Below are 19,231 nucleotides of genomic sequence, written 5' to 3'. Positions count from 1 at the left end.
TGGACTGACAGTATATAGATAATCAAAATAAGCGTATTTTTCAAGTTTACATGGGGCAAATACGCTGCGTAAAAGCACACAGCATTTCCACCCTGTGCGCCACAGGGAATTCCAGGCGAAAAACCACACCAAACTGTGGTGCAGATTTTCGCCCGGAATGGCCGCTGAGGAAAACTGCAGCGTTTAACAGGCCGGCCTCCTGGGATGACATTTCATCCCAGAAGACCAGTGTAGCCGGTGATTGGCTGCAGCGGCGGTCACATAGGATGAAACGTCATCCCATAAGGCCGACGTTTCATCCCAGAAGAGCAGTGCAGACGGTGATTGGCTGCAGCGGCGGTCACATGGGATGAAACGTCATCCCATAAGGCCGGCCCTCTGGTGTCATCCAGGCCAGCCTCCTGGGATGACGTTTCATCCCATGTGACAGCCGCTACAGCATGTGATTGGCTGCAGAGGTCACATGGGATGAGATGTCATTCCAGGTGGCCACTGGAGGAAGAAATACAGACTTCTGGGTTAATATACGTTTTTTTATTCTCTGAGTTCCGTTTTTTGCTGCGGAATTGCTGTGAACACACCGCAAAAAAACACAATAACTGCTACTTGTTGCGGGTTTTACCTCCCCATTCAGTTCAATGTGGAAAACCTGCAACAAATAAGCAGCGTTTATGCAAATACAATTGACATGCTGCGGAATAAAATTCTGCACCGCACGTCAAATTTCTGAGCGGTTTTACGCAGCATGTGGATATGCTGCAGATTTTCCAAAACCAATTCCTTTGTGGAAAATCCGCAATATTTACGCAATGTGTGAACTGACCCTTCATGTATTTTAATCAAACTTATTGTTAATCTTGTAATTTAATGATTTTTAAAAAAAATATTAATATCAGCCAAGTTGGGTATTTTGTTGTTCCCTAAATGCTCTGGCATAGGACCTCCCATCACAATGAGACTACTGATGTCCTCATTGCAGACAGGGCAATCTCATTGTACATCTGTATATCTTTAGAGTATATAGTTCCGATACTACGATACAGGGTTGCATTATATGCAATGTACTATCACAGTCCACAGAATTAGTTGTTGGGGCCCCAGAGAACCAAGCTACGCTTCTGGGGAATTGGAGATCAAATCCATCCAACATATAGTTCTCACAAAGGACAGAGGGTTGATTACATATGTTTGAAATGGCTGAGGACAGAGCACTAGAGGGACTATGGTAGCCGGCGGGCACATGAACAATTCTAAACACTATTTGCCAAAAGGCAAGAAAAAAACGCTATGGAAAATAGGTGTTTTTTTTTTTTGCCTTTTGGCAAATAGTGTTTAGAATTGAAATGGCTAAGGGTCACTTGAAAGGATAATATGTGATAATGTAAATAGACTACATAATGCAGGAAGTAGGATAGAAGGAGTTGTGGGTACAAGTTGGGGAAGAGGGGGGTGGCGGCATATTGTATAACACGGTATATCACATAAAATAAAAGATACACTAAAGTTAGAGTAAAAGAACAACACCAAAGAATATGTGTGAAATGAGATCCACTGTGGTTTAAAGAGTGTAATAAAATCATCATAAGGCATAGGGAGGAAGGTCAAAGAGTAGATTTTGGAATTTATACGTTGAGCGGTTGGAGTGGAGGGTAACAAGAATTTGTATTCTTAAATCTCGGTGAGGCATGTGTTGTGATGTGCAAGGTAAAAAGACATATGACCTCTAGCTCATTTGTAAATGTTTCAGTGTGTTGGGGTAGAGGGTTTGTAGGGGGGGGTGGATAACGGGTGTTGGGAATATGTGGTGTTTTGTTTTTTGGAGGGAGGGTTTCCTCTCCCTTCTGGTTTGGTCCTTTGTTTGGGGGCCGTTACATAAAATGTGAAATCGAATGCTGAAAATTGTGGTATAGAATGTCAGGGGACTGAGCGATAAACTGATATGCTGTCATGCGGGTGATGGGAGGATATTTGCCAACAATTATGTTTGGTGGAGACACATTTAATAAAGGAAAAGGTACATGTCCTCACCCGTAAGTGGGCAGCATTTCAGTTCCACTCTACGTACTCAGGATATGCTAGAGGGGTTAGTGTGTTGGTACACCAGAAGTTAAACTTCAGAAAATGTAGGAATGTATTGATCCATTAGGAAGATATGTTTTCTTGTGTTAGACGGTCAGCGTAGTCTCCTGGCATTCCTGTATATACCACCACCTTTTAATCCTTAAGTGCTGTTTCAGTTCGATCAATTTTCTTTGTGTCATAAAGGTATTCCAATTGATGTATTTGGGGACTATAATTGTGTAATGGAAGAAGAGAAGGACAGGTGGAAAATGGTAAAGCATTCCCACAGTAAACAAACAACTGCATTATTTAAATTAACGCAGGAGTTTGGATGGGAGGATGAGTGGTGCCATTTACATCCAGAGGAACGAGAGTACACTTGTTTTAGCACGACTTATAGTGTTTTCTCTAGAATTGATATGTTGATGGTAAATTAAAGCAGTATCTCAAGGGTGCATTCGATTACACATGGTGGGAGACGTGTCTCTGATCATGTACCATTATGGGTGGACCTGGATTCTGGGGGAGGTCGGAGAAAACCCAGAATTCAAATGTAATCCTTATTGGTTAAAACTGTTGGAAACTCACGATAAAGTCAGGGAAGAGGTGGTGTTTTTTTTTGTGTGTAATTCACGGGTCAGAAGAAGTAAGGATAGTATGGGATACAACTAAGGCATTCATACGTGGAATATTATATAGAGAAATCTGTAGGCTCAAGAAGAAGTTTAACCCCTTCCCGACATCTGCCGTATATATACAGCGCTGTCAGGCAGGGCTTCCCGCAAAGCGCAGTATTATTATGTCAGGAGCAGAGCCCGCACCATCACCACCGGGTGCCAGCTGTATGTTACAGCTGGCACCCTGATGTAACGTGCCAGGACCGGAGCTAGCCTCCGATCTGGCCAATTAACCCCTCAGATGCTGCGTTCAATAGAGATCGCAGGAGGGGTTTTTAGCCACCGGCACCCGAGCAACGTGATCGCTGGGTTGCCGGTGGTTGCAATGGCAACCGGAGGCCTAATATTGGCCTCCCAATCTGCCAGAAACGGAAGCCTCCTATGCCCCGCTCGGAGGCGGGGCCTGAAAGGCTTCTGGTACAATCGGCAAGATGGCGCCGGCTCAGCTTCCGGCTCATCAGCTGAGCCGGGGTCATCAGCAGTGGGTGCCCGCTGTATGTTACAGTGGACACCCCGCTGTAATGGCAGGAACCAGAGCTACAGATGTAGCCGTCTTTACCTTGACTTTCAACGCATTAAATAAACAATGGCTAGATCTCTTATATTGACTTTTTCAATGACTTTTCAATGGCTTTTGTTGTGTGATATCACGCTGCAGCAAGTTATCAGAATCAAGTTAAAGATGGCTACATCTGGAGCTCGATTCCTGCCATTAACCACTTAGATGCAGTGATCGAATGCGATCGCTGCATCTTAGTGGTTTGTAGCAAATCGGCAGCCCTGCCATGAGAAGCAGTGTACTTCCACATATATGGCATCACCATATCCAGGAAAACCGTTTTAACAATTTTTGGTGTGTGTGCCTCCAGTGCCACAAGCTGGGCATGACATATTTCCCACTGAAATGTCACATCTAGGGAAAAATTTTCATTTTTACTTTGCACCATCCGCAGCGCAATCATTTACCCCTTAATAAATTACTTGAGGGGTGCAGTTTCCAAAATGGGGTCACTTTGCAGGGGTTTCTTCTATTATTTCACATGAGATCCTCTGCAATTGTGAACCAATACTTTATATGACGCCAAATTAGGCCTCAATTTCTCATGGTACTCTTTCACTCCTGAGCCCTGTCGATAGTCCAGGCAAAATATTAGGGCCACGTGCAGGGTGTTTCTAAAACCGGGAAACACAGCATAATAATTAGAGAGCTGTCTTTTTATGGTGGCACAAGCTGGGCACCACATATTGTCATATCTATGGAAAAAAAATCCCATTTTCACTATGCAACATCGAGTGCACACTAATTTCTGCAAAACACCTGCGGGATTAACATGCTCACTACACGCCTAGCTGAATACCTTGAGGGTGTAGTTTCCAAAATGGGGTCACTTTTGGGGGGTTTCTACGGTTTTGGTCCCACAGGGGCTTTGCAAATGTGACATAGCGACCACAAACCAATCCTGCAAAATCTGTAACTCCAAAAGCCAAATGGCGCTCCTTCCCTTCTGAGCCCTGCTGTGTGCCCAAACAGCAGTTTATGACCACATATGGGGTATTGCTGTACTAGGAAAAAATTGCTTTACAAATGTTGTGGTTCCTTTTTTCATTTATTTGTTGAGACAATGAAAAATGTTGAGCTAAAGCTACATCTTATTGAAGAAAAAGGATTTTTTTTTTCATTTTCACTGCCCAATTCTAATAAAATCTATGAAACATTTATGGGGTCAAAATGTTCACTACACCCATAGATAAATTCTTCAAGGTGTGTAGTTTTGTGAATGGAGTCACTTTTGGGGAGTTTCCACTGTACCTTAGGGGCTTTGCAAAAGCGACATGGTGCCAAGAAATCAATCCAGCAAAATCTGTGCTCCAAAAGCCAAATGGCTCTCCTTCTCTTCTGATCCTTGCCGTGTGCCCAAACAGTAGTTTATGACCACATATGGGGTATTTCTGTACTCCAGAGAAGTTGCTTTACAAATTGTGGTTCCTTTTTTCCTTTCTTTGTTGAGAAAATTACAAATTTTGAGCTAAAGCTACGTCTTATTGAAGAAAAATGATTGTTTTTATTTTTACTGCCCAATTCTAATAAAATCTATGAAACTCCTGTGGGGTCAAAATGCTCACTACACCCATAGATGAATTCCTCAAAGGGTGTAGTTTCCTAAATGGAGTCACTTTTTGGGCGTTTTCTCTGTTTTGGTCCTTCAGGGGCTTTTGCAAATGCGACATTGCCTCCGCAAACAATTCATGCTAAATTTGAGCTCCAAAAGACAAATGGTGCTCTTTCCCTTCTGAGCCCTGCATTGTTTTACTCGACAGAAATTGCTTTACAAATGTGGTGGTGCTTTTTCTCCTTTAGTTCTTGTGGAAATGAGAAAACATTAGCTAAACCTACATTTTCTTTGAAAGAATGTCGATTTTATTTTCACAGCCTACTTCCAATAATTTCTGCAATAAACCTGTGGGGTCAAAATGCTCACTATAACCCTAGATAATTTTCTTGAGGTCGCCTAGTTTCCCAAATTGGGTCGCCTTTGGGGAATTTCCACTGTTTTGTCACCGGAAGAGCCCTTCAAACCTGACATGGTGACTAAAATATTTTCTAATAAAAAGGAGGCCCCAAAATCCACTAGGTGCTTCTTTGCTTCTGAGGCATGTGCTTCAGTACATTACCACACTAGGACCACATGTGGGATATTTCTAAAAACTGCAGAATCTGGGCAATAAATATTGAGTTGCATTTCTCTGGTAAAACTTTCTGTTATAAAAAATGGATTAAAAATTTATTTCTGCAAAAAAATTTGTACATTTCACCTCTACTTTGCTTTAATTCCTGTGATACGTCTAAAGGGTTAAGAAACTTTCTAAATGCTGTTTTGAATACTTTGAGGGGTGAAGTATTTAAAATGGGGTGACTTATTGGGGTTTTCTAATATATGAGGCCCTCAAAGCCACTTCACAACTGAACTAGCCCCTGTAAAAATAGCCTTTTGAAATTTTCTTTAAAATGTGAGAAATTGGTGCTAAAGTTCTAAACCTTGTAATATCCTAGAAAAATAAAACGATGCTCAAACACTATGCCAATCTAAAGTAGACATATGGGGGATGTTAATTAGCAACTATTTTGTGTGGCATAACTTGCCTGCCTTACAAGATAATACATTTAAATTTAGAAAAATGCAAATTTTTGCAATTTTTCGATAAATTTTCGTGGTTTTTACACCTAAATACTGAATGCATCGAGCAAATTTTGCAGGTAACATAAAGTCCAATATGTCACGAGAAAACAGTCTCAGAATCGCTTGGATTGGTAAAAGCATTCCGAAGTAATTACCACATAAAGTGAAACATGTCAGATTTGAAAAATGAGGCTCTGTCAGGAAGCTCAAAAGTGGCCAAAACAGGAAGGCGTTAAAGCAACAGAGGAGAGATTGAAGAAAAAATAAGGAGGCAGAAAAAGATTTTATCCAAAATAAATCAGATGAATATAAAATTGTGTGGGTCAAATTAGTGGAGAGCTTGTAGTCTTACTTATATGAGAAAGTACAAAATCAAACATTTTTTGGTGGGGCTGAACAGATACAAACAGGGGGGTAGACCAGGAAAGTTTTTAGCCAATATTGTCAGTAATAACAAGAGGCATGAGAACGAGGAAATACCTGAAGTGTTTAAGAGCTTTTATGAAAATGTATATAACTCAAGGGCAGAATATGCAGATCAATTGCTGAAAGAATATCTAGGTAGGGCGGACATTTCAAAACTGTTGCTGAAGCAACAGCAATGTTTAGATCGAAGACTGGCAGAGGTAAGACAGGTGATAAGAGAGATGAAAAGTGAGAAAGCTCCAGGGCTTGATGGGTTGACACTAGAGGTGTACAGGGAATATGAGGAGGTTTTGGTGGAACAATTATAAGAGGTACTGATTCAATCTTTAGCTATTGGTCAATTACCGGTTTCGATGAACGAAGCCAGTATTGTGCTTATACCAAAAGTGGACAAGGATTTACTGGATCCCGCATCGTACAGGCCCATATCATTAATTAACTCGGATGTTAAGGTTCTTTCAAAATTACTGGCTAATAGTGTATTATGGGTATTTGGAACGTTGATAGGGGAAGATCAATGTGGATTTATGTCCCACAAGTCAATACAAGATAACATTGTAAGAGCCCATGCCAATATACAAGTAGGGAGAGCAGGTGGTCGCCATTCTATACTGTCTTTGGACGGTGTCAAAGCATTTGACAGTGTGGAATGGAGACTAGAGAAATATGGCATGGGGGAAGTTTTGTAGATATGTAGAAATGGGAAGTCTTCGGAATTTTTCAATTGGGTATGGCCACTAGACAGGGCTGTCCCTCTCCCCCCTACTATTTGCTTTGGCCATTGAATTAGTGGCTATTAGGATTGGGAAAAACTGAGATAGAGGGGTTCGGAGTGAGGGGAAGAGAGGACAAAATAGCACTGTATGCTGATGACCTCCATTTGTTTTTGGGTAATACGGAGAAGAGTTTGGGGACAGTAATGGAGAAGGTTAGGGAATTTGGGAAATTTTCAGGCTTAGAGATTTATTGGGGAAAATCTGTCTTACTTCCTTTGTACCCAGGTTAACGTCCGGAAACAGAAGTGTAGCAGGTAATACCAGGAGAATCTTGAAAATACTTGGGTGTGAATATTTTGGCTGCCCAAGGATGTACACGGATTGGAACGTCACCCCTCTAGTGGAAAGGATCAAAAGAATAATTGGTATATGAAATAGACTTCCTCTTAGCAAGGCAGATAGAATTGGATTAATAAAGATGGTACTACTCCCTCAAATTATGTACGTTCTTAGTAATTTCCTAGTACGGATTGGGGACAAAATATAAAAAAAAATAGATAGTTTACTTAATGAGTTGATATGAAATAGAAAGCGGGTTCACATTAAGTTGAAAGTTTTGCCACTCCCAGAGGAAAAGCGGGGATTGGATATACCATATCTGTTTCAGTAGTTTTTGACTGCACACTTGTCCTTCCTAGTAAAATGGAAAAACATAGATTATTTACATGAAAAATTTAGGCTTCGTTCACATCTGTGTCAAGACGCTGTTCATGGGTTCCATCGGAGCTTTCCGTCAGGGGAACCCATGGACGGAATCCAAACTGAAACAAATGGAAACTATAGGTTTCCAATTGCATCACCATTGATTTCAACGATGAAGGATCCGGTGCAAATGGTTTCCGTTTGTCAACGTTGTATAAGGGTTCCGTCGTTTTCACGGAATGAATAGCGTAGTCGACTACAGTATTGATTCCGTCAATGGTTTCAGCTTGGATTCCGTTAATGGGTTTCCCTGACGGAAAGCTCAGATGGAACCCATGAACGGAGTCCCAACACAGATGTGAACAAAGCGTTAAGGCACAGAAAGGGGTGGCACAAAATATTTTTGAGATGTTAGAAAGTCAAGCAAGATGGCGCCTTAAAATACATTATGGGGTTTAGAAGGTAGGGTTTGGAATCACACAAAGAAGATAGTTGGAGTGGAAGGATCTTTGGAATTTACACCGATTCTATTTAATGTCCACTTTCCTAGAAGTGGGTAAAGTGCCGGGTCCAGCTTATTGGGTGGCTAAGGGGTTAACAGAAATAGTACAATTTTGTGTGGGAGGTTCAGTTAAACAGTATGAAGTGTTAAAAAAAGAAAATAATACTGTAATGGCAGGGGGTAGGGAGACGGACAAGTGAGCCCTAATCTACCCGCACTCTGTCCCTTCCTACTTGCAATGACCCGCCCTAGGCGACGGGGTACAACTGGGCGGCGGTCCCTGCGCTCAGTAAGTGCATGACAAACACGACAAACATACAAAGGAACACAAGAAAGGAAAAGGGGCCGTTGCCCACGGCAACACCGTGAGCAACCAGAGTGGTGAACGAGCCGAGTCAAGCCAGGAGTGTGCGAGGTACAAAACGAAAAGCAGAAGAGTAGTCGGTAAGCCAGGGTCTGTATGGAGGAGGATCAAAAATAGCAGGAGCTGTAGCTGGGCCAGGAAACCACAAGGAAAGAATCACAAGCACCGAGGGACAGGAAGTGCAGGCTTAAATAGACCGAGGGCGGGAGCTAGCTGAGTCTGGCCAGGTTACGATAGGCTCTCCCACTCCTAAGCCTGCCAGCCTGAATGGTGGAAGCAGGAGTCAGTCTCAGGGATGTATTCTCAGGTGCTGACTGATTAGTTCTGGGAGTTAACCCCGAAGCTGTGCCTGGCAGATCCTTTACAAATACGCATTGTAATGTCCGTGGCTGCAAGCACTGGTCCCAGTCTCCTCGTCAGGAGACGCCAGCGCTCACTTCCACTCACCTCAGCCGGATCCCGCTCATGCCCGCTCTTAATGGGGCAGCGCGCGCACCAGACTTTTGATGAACTTAGACCCATGAGTACTCTGGACTATGAGATGGGTCCAGCCCCCTGCTTCTATGCCTGAGCATTGTTGATGTTTCCTAGTTTGCCTATGCGATGGCCTCCTAGTGTGTTTCCTGTTCCTGTTCCTGTGTTGTGCCAAAGTCGTGTCGTGCTGTATTCCACGTCTGACCTGCTTCACCTCGCCTGACGTCTACCTGCTGCCTAGTCCTAGCCGAACCTGCTGCTGTCTGAGCTGCCACAGGTACCTATACAAACTATAGACATTCACCTGCGCCCTGTTGGCCAACTGCCTTACTGACAAGGTGGTACGGCCCAGAGGGTCCACAGACCCTTCGTGACACACATATTTGTGTTTTGAGGCATTTACAGGTGAAGAGTGAGAAAGAGAAAGATAAATTAAAAATAACAGTATCAGGCATTTTGCCACAAATTTTGGGTGTACAAGGAAATATAAAAGATAATGTTTCCAAAATGTATAAGATTTTAAGTGGCGAAATAGCCAAAAAAAATGGTATTCCACACTCATAAGAAATTGGAGGGAGTTATTGGTGGCAAAGAAGAGGGATATTTGAATAAAATGTATGGCACAACAAATAAAATGCTAAGAGATAAAGGGCACAAGGTGACAAAATTTTTGATAAACCATTGTTTGTATTATTCAGCACGGATGTTGTATAAAATTGGTTGGAAATAATCCATAATATGTAAAAGATGTTTAAGGGAAGAAGGGGACTTGGAACATGAATGGTGGGGATGTGATTCAGTCAGGAGATACTGGTATAAGGTATTAGAGACTTTACAAAAAGTATATAAGTAGTGGACAGATTTGAATTTTCAATCTTGGGAGATATGACAACTAAAACAATGAACAATATGAAAAAAGGAGTTATATATAAGTTGGCATGTCTTGCCCGATTAGTGATAGCGAGGGGATGGTTGTCTAAAGAAAAAAACAGTTAAAAGTATGGCAGGAAACAAGTAATAATAATCTAAGATATGAGAAATGGATAATTAAGAACAAGAAACAACATATAAGATTGAATGTTTACATAAAAGAGTGGTTCAAGTTCTGGGGCACTAGCTGTTAATAAACAAATGGAATAGGCCTCAATATGAGATAGGAGGAATGAGAGGAGTGGGGGGTATAATTATAATTGTTTTTTGTTTGGGTAATGGGGGTGGAGGGATTTTAACAAATTGTGTTGTATTTTGCTAATCTATAATGTAGTTGTTTTCCTTTTTGTTGAAAAAAAGAATAAAAGATTAAAAAAAAGAAAGAAGAAAAAGAAAAGGAAAAAAATAAAGATTGGAGAACAGTTTTCCAACATGTTGGTGATACTAGTTTGGCAATCTACAAGTTCTGTGAGGAAAAATCGTATTCATTGTGAACCGTTACTATTTAAAATAAAGCAGGGAAGTATAGAACAAAAATTAAAAAGTTATCAGAGTCGTAGCCACGATAAAATATCTAAATTATTATGTTTGGGACATCATTAAAATTAAAAATAATAAGCAAGACAAATAAATTACCTACATAAGGGGGAAAAGCAGGCATTTAGATTCCAGGGCAGTCAAAGACAACTGTTTCCTGTAAGCAGAAGGCAATAAATAATTCCTAAACCCTGCAAAAAACAAACGTATAATCACATACCTCCCAACTTTCAAGTATCACAAAGACGGACAACCGATGCGGCATACGCAGTGCGTCGTGGCAATTTTTTTCCCTTTTAAGCCACGTCTCTAATCCCACCCAATCTAATAATAATTAAGATGGGCTGCACTCCTGAAGTTGAATGTTGGTGCTGTTAGGGTTCGGGTTGGAATCCCCACAATATCACTGACGAAGAAAACCCCAGAACTCAAATATGAAAGAAGAGCAAATCCTTGATTTTTCAAAATGCGTTTTTATTCGTACATAGGTTCATGTACTGAAATGTAGTAAATTCCTTTATAATAATGCGATTTTTTTTCCAGACGTTTCTGCCTATCCAAGGCCTTTGTCAAAATCACTTGGTACAAGTGTGCTATGTAATCCTGATGGGATTAGTCGGCGTCTGCCAGATGATCTTAAGTGGGTGTCCCTTGGATAGGCAGAAACGTCTGAAAAAAATTGCATTATTATAAAGTAATTTACTACATTTAAGTACATGGACCTATGTACAAATAAAAACGCATTTTGAAAAATCAAGGATTTGCTCTTGTTTCATATTTGAGTGCTGGGGTTTTCTTCGTTAGTGATCTAATCCCACCCCATCCCCGCCCAAACACACCCGGTTCAGCCCATACAGTATCATGCTCCCATAGTGCCTCCCACACAGTATAATACCAAATAGCTGCCGCCACACAGTGTAATGCCCTCTAGCTGCCACTATACATTATAATGCCCCCATAGCTGCCACCATACAGTATACTGCCCATAGATGCACCCATACAGTTTAAAGCCAACACAGATGCCTCCATACAGTATAATTCCCACACAGATGGCCCCATATAGTATAATGCCCACAAAGATTCTCCCATGCAGTTTAATACCTATACAGATGCCCCCATGCAGTATAATGCCCAAACAAATTCCCCCATACAGCATAATGCTCCGTAGCTGCCAGCATGCAGTATAATGCCCCATAGCTGCCCCATACAGCATAATGCCCCCAAAGCTGCCTCAAACAGCATAATGCACCCATAGCTGCCCCATACATTATAATTCCCCCCTAGCTGCCCTTATACAGTATAATGCCACTTTAGCTGCCCCTATTGCCAGTGCCCATGTATATAGTGCACATGTATATAGCGCCACAGAGCATAGGCCAGGGATTATGCACCTAGAGGAAGCCCTGATGTCACTGTCCATATATGGACAGTGACATCAGTGGCTACTCCTTGAGCGGAATCCCCATTACAAACTCTGGCCGGGGATTCCGCTCTAGGATGAGCCTCTAACGTCACTGTCTATATATGGACAGTGACCTCAGGGGTTTCCTCTAGGAGTGGAATCCCCAGCCAGATCATCAGCAATGGGAATTCCACTCAAGGAGTAGCCACTAATGTCACTGTCCATATATGGACAGTGAAGTCAGTGGCTACTCCTTGAGCGAAATCCCTGTTGCCGACTCTGGCCAGGGATTCCACTCCAGGAGGAGCCCCTGACATCAATGTCCATATATGGACAGTGACCTCAGGGGTCTCCACTAGGAGCGGAATCCTCGGCCAGATCATCGGTAATGGGGATTCTGCTCAAGGAGTAGACTCTGATCTATGGACACTCATATATGGACAGTGACGTCAAGAGCTTCCCCGAGCACAGCGCTTAAAGTAGCGATGTGCCCGAGTAGTCCTCGTGGAGTGGAGGAGCTCCCTCTGCTCCTCCTCTCTGAATTAATTCTGAAGTAGGGAGCTGATGGTTCCCTGCTTCAGAATTAGGTTCAACTGTATCTATGTCCTGAGAACACAGGTACAGTTGACAACGGGACATACACCCGGCCGCACGGGACAGCAGGTCACCGCCTGGAATCCGGGACTGTCCCGCTGAATCCGGGACGGTTGGGAGGTAGGTAATCATGTAATTCAACAAAATGCATATAGAAAGCGTAAAAACTGATATATATATAAAAATGTGTAAATGCATGTTTCTTTGAGAAAAATTTATTCTGCAAACAGTCCCTGCCCCTCAGACGCTTTTTAGTCATAGTAAGGTGACAAAAAAAAACATGCTGACTAAATAAAACATGCTATATTACAATATTAATGTAAACTGCATAGACACTGCATGATTTACTCTAGTACTAGAAGTGAAGTCTTCTTGTAGATAATATGCTAAACTTAGTAAGGAAGTCTGTAGGTCAAAATTTGTTTCATCATAGTGAAAAGAAAACAGCATACGATAGAGAATAATCAAACCAATTGGTCTTTATCAGATGCCAGTTTCTATGCTCGTACATTTGAAATCCTGGCAGAGGACTGTCTGTACACCTGGGCTGGTTGCTAGGAAACACGTCGCCCTAGATCAGCCTTCGGACTCCTCTGGATTCTCTGCTTGGCAGACATCTGAATAATAAGACTGCTGATTATTAGACCGCAAATACCAAAGGGCCCAGACCCAGCATTCCCAGGCAAATAGTTAATCTCTTTTGGGAATGTGACAGAACTTCTAGCAAAGAATTGCACCGAGGACATTATGAAAAACGATCCCATGATCTACAGTATAATAGCTGTATAACTGAGAAAAATGCTGAACTAGACTGGTTTGCCCATTTGTAACTGCAAACTGCACCGAGATTCTGGAAAGAATACATTGTATTCTTCTTAATGTCTTTATAGCTTACCAGAGTTAAGGTACTCTTACATGGCCTGACGTGGGCCGTGTAAACGAGCGCATCAATGAGACATCGCTCGGATCACTCGTCCCCATACATTTCTATAATGTCGGGGAGATGTGCTGGTGACAGTGATAATATTTTCGCCATTTAAAACCATACAATCAGCCAATGAACGAGCATTTGCTAGTTTATCGGCTGATCATTGCTCTGTTTACACAAGGCAATTATCGGGAACGAGCGTTCTGTGAACGCTCGTTTGCCCGATAATTGGCCGGTGTAAAAGGGCCTATGCCAAATTTGCACAGTAGGAGACATTGTGCTACAACACACTGGTGCTGTGTTCTCAGTCATATCTATTTAATGATGCTAGATCTTCTGTAGTTTCACTGCCAGGAATGGGGGGAGAAATAGGGCAATTTCTTCAATAGTATTAATATAAAAGCAATTTCATATAGTGCTTTTCATACTACTGTATATTACACAGTGCCCTTTCTGTCGAAACATTATTGCAGTTGTTTATCCGCCCATAACAATGCTACAATAGCTCAGCTACATGCTACTCATACGTTTATTATCTGAGTGTAGTGTATTTTCTACAGTGCTAGTAAAAAACTATTTTATGTTACATATTTATTCAGATTTAAAGAGAACCTCTCAGCTCTCCTGACATCTCTTATCTGTTTTAGTAAATACTTGTATTTCTTATAAAATAACAATTCTGGTCTATCTTTTCTTAGAACGCTGCATTGTACCGTTCCTCTTTTATGCCTCCTGAAAATGTATGAATAAATTGACAACTAGGTGTTACAAATTACCTTGTTAATGGGGCATGTCCCAACACTCGATGACAGTGCTAGGGGTATGCCCAGACGTGGCGGAGTTCTTCCACCACTGCCCGCATCAATACCGCATGCAGATTCTGTTGCGGCTATGCCTAAAATGGGCATTAAATTGATGCGGACTAGCCGTTGCGTATTGAGGGGAAGAGGGATTCCCTTCTCTCTTGGTGACACGTCCCTCTTTCGCCATCCAGGCCGACCTCCATGGATGACGCGGCAGTCCATGTGACCGCTGCAGCCTGTGATTGGCTGCAGCCGTCACTTGGACTGAAACGTCATCCTGGGTGGCCGGACTGGAGGAAGAAGCAGGGAGTTCTCGGTAAGTAGGAACTTCTATTTTTTTTACAGGTTGATGTATATTGTGATCGGAAGTCACTCTCCGGGGTGCTGAAACAGTTACTGCCGATCGTTTAACTCTTTCAGCACCCTGGACAGTGACTATTTACTGATGTTGCCTAGCAACGCTCCCATAATTACGGGTGTACACACGTAGTCACCCGTAATTACGGGAGCCCCATTGACTTCCTCAGTCTGGCTGTAAACCTAGAAATACATAGGTCCAGCCAGAATGAAGAAATGTCATGTTAGTAAAACCAATACGCTCCGCAGCACACATAACATCTGCGAACTTCATTGCGGAATTTTGACTCTCCATTGAAGTCAATGGAGAAATTCTGCAATGAGTCTGCAACAAGTCCGCTACACGTCCGCAACAGTCAGTGTATGCTCCGGACACCAAATTCTGCACCGCAGCCTATGCTCCACAGCGGAATTGTCCGCAACGTGTAAACGGACCTCACTAAAAAGCTGTGGAAGGCAATGGAGAAACGTGTACGCTGCGGATTTCCGCTGCGGACTGTCCGTAGCTGAATTTCAGAGCAATTCCGCCACGTGTGGTCATGCCCTAACACTGTCAGACAGTGTAGGGACACACCCTATTGAGTTGGGGAATGGCAACACTCAGTTACCAATATATTATTCAAGAGGAATAACAAAGGAGTGGGACAATGCAGATTTCTCAAAAAAGATGCTACCGTTTTTTTATTTTTATGGGGGATACAAATAGTTACTAAAACAGACCTGTCAGGAGAGGTAAAGCATTCTATTTAATGTTCACAATTCATGGAACTAAATTCCAATTTATTGGGATGAAATATAGGTAAAGGAAAACTGATTCATAAGATCATAACTCTTTATGAAACTTCTACTAATTGACCAGAATGTCCGTATCTTTATTGCACAGGCTGAGACATAATAAGCACATAATTACATATAATGAATGTTTACAAATTCTCAAATCTGTATAGTACTAGGCCCATTAAGAGAAAGGTGCATCTGATGTTGCAGTTTCTCCCCAGGATGGATGACGTCTGATAAAGGTTAAGACGGAACAAATGAGCTTATCCCACAGGAAACGCTAATCAAATCCAATCTTTATAGTACAAAAGAGATGGCTTTACATAAAAGGTAAGTACTTGACTTTAAAACCTTTTGTTTTCTACATATATTTAAGATTCTTCTAAAGGTGCATTTTATAGGTTAGTGCACAATTTAGCTATATTATTAAGAATACTGGCTTGTATTTGCTGTAGTTGAACTTATCCACTCTCTAACAAAAAAATCCTTAAAGGGGTTTTCCGGGTTTCATATAAATAAAACTTATTTAATGTATAAATAAAAAGTTTTTCAACTTCCTAAAATCCTTGTAATTTCAATTCCTCACTACTTTTAAGAAATGTGTTTTCAGTCAGTGAATGTTCTTGCTTATATTCAGAGGCTGCAAACCTGTACATAGCTAGTCCATACCTCCCAGCTTTCAAGTATTGCAAAGACGGACAAAATACAGTATAATGCCCTCATAGCTGCCCCCATACAGTATAATGCCCCCATAGCTGCCCCCACACAGTATAATGCCCCTGCCCCCATACATTATAATGTCCCCATAGCTGCCCCCCCATACCAAGTATAATGCCCCTACAGTGCCTAATAAAAAATAAAAACATAAAAACCTCACCTATCCTCATTCCCACGAAGAGTAGAGGAGATCCCTCTGCTCCTTCAGGCTGTGTTGTATCTGACCCGGCATAATGACATCACTGTATTGTGCTTGTCTGGGTCAAGCCGCTCACATTCGGTGTTACATAGTGAATGGTCGTGCAGGGAGCTGGCGGCTTTTAGCTGCGAACTGAGGATGCAGATACAGTTGAAGCCAGGGCATGCCACTGGCTGGCTGGGACTGCGGGACACCGCCCGGTTCTAGTACTCTCTGGCTGAATCCAGGACGGTTGGGGGTATGGCTAGTCTGATCTCAGTTGAGAAGTGGATACAACTATATACAGCCTAGGTAATGCTTTGTGATCTAAATATATCAATAGCAGCCGCACAAACCTTACTTGTAGTTTGCTGCAATGTATCATTCTGGAGTCCAGTCTGTTTATCTCAGAGTGCATTGCCTAGACAGGATACAATTATATCCAATTTTCAGCTGTGAGCAGGACTAGGTACAGTATATAGGGGTTTGCAGGGTTCTTATTCACTCACAGGAAACTTATTTCTTGAAAATTGTGAGAAATTGAAACACAAAGTATAATAGAAAGTTATATAACTTTTCATTTATACTGTGGCTAAACTTTATTTAAAAACAAAACAAAACAGCACAATAATACATTAAAAGCTTATTCTCGCCAAAGTTATTTATGACATATCCGCGGGATATGGCATAAATTTCTGATAGATGTGGGTCCCAGCTTTGGGACCACACCTATCTCGAAAACAGGGGTCATACAATCCATGTCCCGCCTCACCATCCATGCAGAGAATTAATGGTAATCCTATGGGAGTTACGGTAACAGCCTGATCCCGCTTGCTCAGGTAGACCCCCATAAAGGCCAGTTTCCTTTTACATATACAACTGTACCACTATTTTCCTCAGTCAGCTCTATGATTAAGGTTGGGCATGCACAGAAAGTTGGAAAGGAAGCTATATGCAAATCAAACATTTGTAATTTGTTTGAAATTATCTATTAAAAATGACAAAGTAAAATAAAAAAAATTTCTACACTTATTTACTATACCTGTTTTTGCGTCTTCTTCTTGGTTACCACCTCTTGTTCCCTGTGTCACCTGTTCAATGATCTGCTTAAGATGGTGTTTAAAGACAGCAGTGGAAAGTTCCTCGCAATCACACCCCAACACATTGGCGGCCTTGTTTGCCCACTCAAACCGCATGAACTGTTTCCTGCCAACTGAAAGAGAAAGCACTTGTTTATGTTTCTTATAATTAGACATTTTACATTTATATTGTTGCATATTAAGAAGGATGTTTTTTTTATGTCAAAACTCAATGAGGCAGATGTATTAATGTGTCTGCAGCTCTAATGTGTCGTAAGTTGTGCAGCTTGGCACATTTCTTGTTAAACTAGATGTTTGCGCCTCGATAGACACTTTTAAAAAGTGTTTTGAAAAGGGGCGTGGCTTACCCAAAAAGGGGCATGGCTTAAGATGCGAACAAAATTCTGTCCCAAACTAAACCAAATCAAAGATGGTATAAGAAGGAGAAATTGTTCTAGCAGCTCAAGTAAGATGCGCCAAAATTAACAAACAGCATTCACCACTGTGATGAATTTGGTGCATCTTCTGACTGCCTGATCCACATTGTATAAATCCTTATAAATCCTTGTATAAATTGTATAAATTATCCTAGTAACGGACAGCATATTAATGTTCTTTTACTAATAATTACACTAATATTATTACTAATGTCCTTTTCTTATGTTCTGCAAAACCAAAAACCTAATGAGAATATCTTTCCTTCAAAACAATTTGTGCTTACTATAATATCATATCTTTGTCTGCCGCTGTCCTTGGTGCTTAAATACAAGCTATTACAAGGTAAACGTATTAAAATGTTGTTACCAGATATACATATTATCCATAATTAGAAATGTATCCTTCACTTAATGTTAAGATCACTCTTATTATTAAAACTAAAAATAATTACATAAAAGCTTATCTTTCTAAGTGAATTTATTCATTATTGAATAGCGCTCTTGTCCCAGGCCAAATAAACTATTATACAGTATGTTGGCTGCTAAGATCTTTTTGAGACTGCTCCTTCTCAGAAGGAACATGAATCCATGCCAATGTCACACAGTATGGGACCTCAAATTATAACAGCCATGAGATACCACTAGCTTGCCGCAAACAGAGACTTCATACTGCCACCCCGGTTGGTACAAAAAGGGAGATGATTAAGGCAAATTGCAGTGTGATTTGGGAACACAGTGCGAAACTGCTAGTCTATTACTCTGAATGGAAGACAATTTAGGTGAGAGGTTAATGAGTGAATGATTAATAGCCTGAAGGGAATGCTACAGCATCAGTAAAGCACTCACTTTAATAAAATTAAAAAAACATGACAATAAAAAGTTTACTAAACAAATTACAGTGAGCACAGGAGAGAAATGACCACTTCAAAACAAAATAAATAAATTTCATGGGACGTTGCTTCTTAAATGATCTTACGCTTCCAAGGTAGATCATACTGTTAAATCAAGACATTGATGCACCGCCAGGCATCAGGAAACTTTATTCTGTGTGTAGTTCCTTATAATCCCAACAAGTGTTATGATTTTGTGATTGACCAAAGATGGCCATACACTTAAGATAGCTGTAATGCTGGCAGCGGGTTGTGTTCCTGTCAGCGGTCCCCGCCGCCAGATCCTGTAACTTCCTTGGCAGCGTCTCCTCCCACGAGGCCGATGACATCTTCTGCGTTCTCCTGCCTGCGGCCACTGTCTCTTAAAGGGCCAGCATTTGCGAAATTCAAAAAATAGCTAATCTCCAGGACTATTTAAGAAACCTTCGCCATCTCTCAGGTGCCTGAGCAATATTGGAAATACCTAGAGTTATCCTGCGAAGGTTCCTGTATGCACCTGAT

At 41.5% G+C, this 19,231-nt stretch overlaps 1 protein-coding gene across 1 annotated transcript in view; it reads right to left on the bottom strand.

The window, feature by feature from the left end:
- The window catches only part of MYO18B (myosin XVIIIB), a 625,429-nt gene that overhangs the window by 434,585 nt on the left and 171,613 nt on the right, over positions 1-19,231 (bottom strand). Inside the window, exon 14 of the mRNA XM_075825873.1 lies at positions 17,367-17,537. Coding sequence (XP_075681988.1) covers positions 17,367-17,537 — 171 coding nt within the window. The remainder of the gene's footprint in view (positions 1-17,366; positions 17,538-19,231) is intronic.

This window comes from Rhinoderma darwinii, chromosome 1, assembly GCF_050947455.1.
Source record: "Rhinoderma darwinii isolate aRhiDar2 chromosome 1, aRhiDar2.hap1, whole genome shotgun sequence".
Classification (NCBI taxonomy): Eukaryota; Metazoa; Chordata; class Amphibia; order Anura; family Rhinodermatidae; genus Rhinoderma; species Rhinoderma darwinii.
This window is presented reverse-complemented; position numbering and strand designations above follow the sequence as displayed.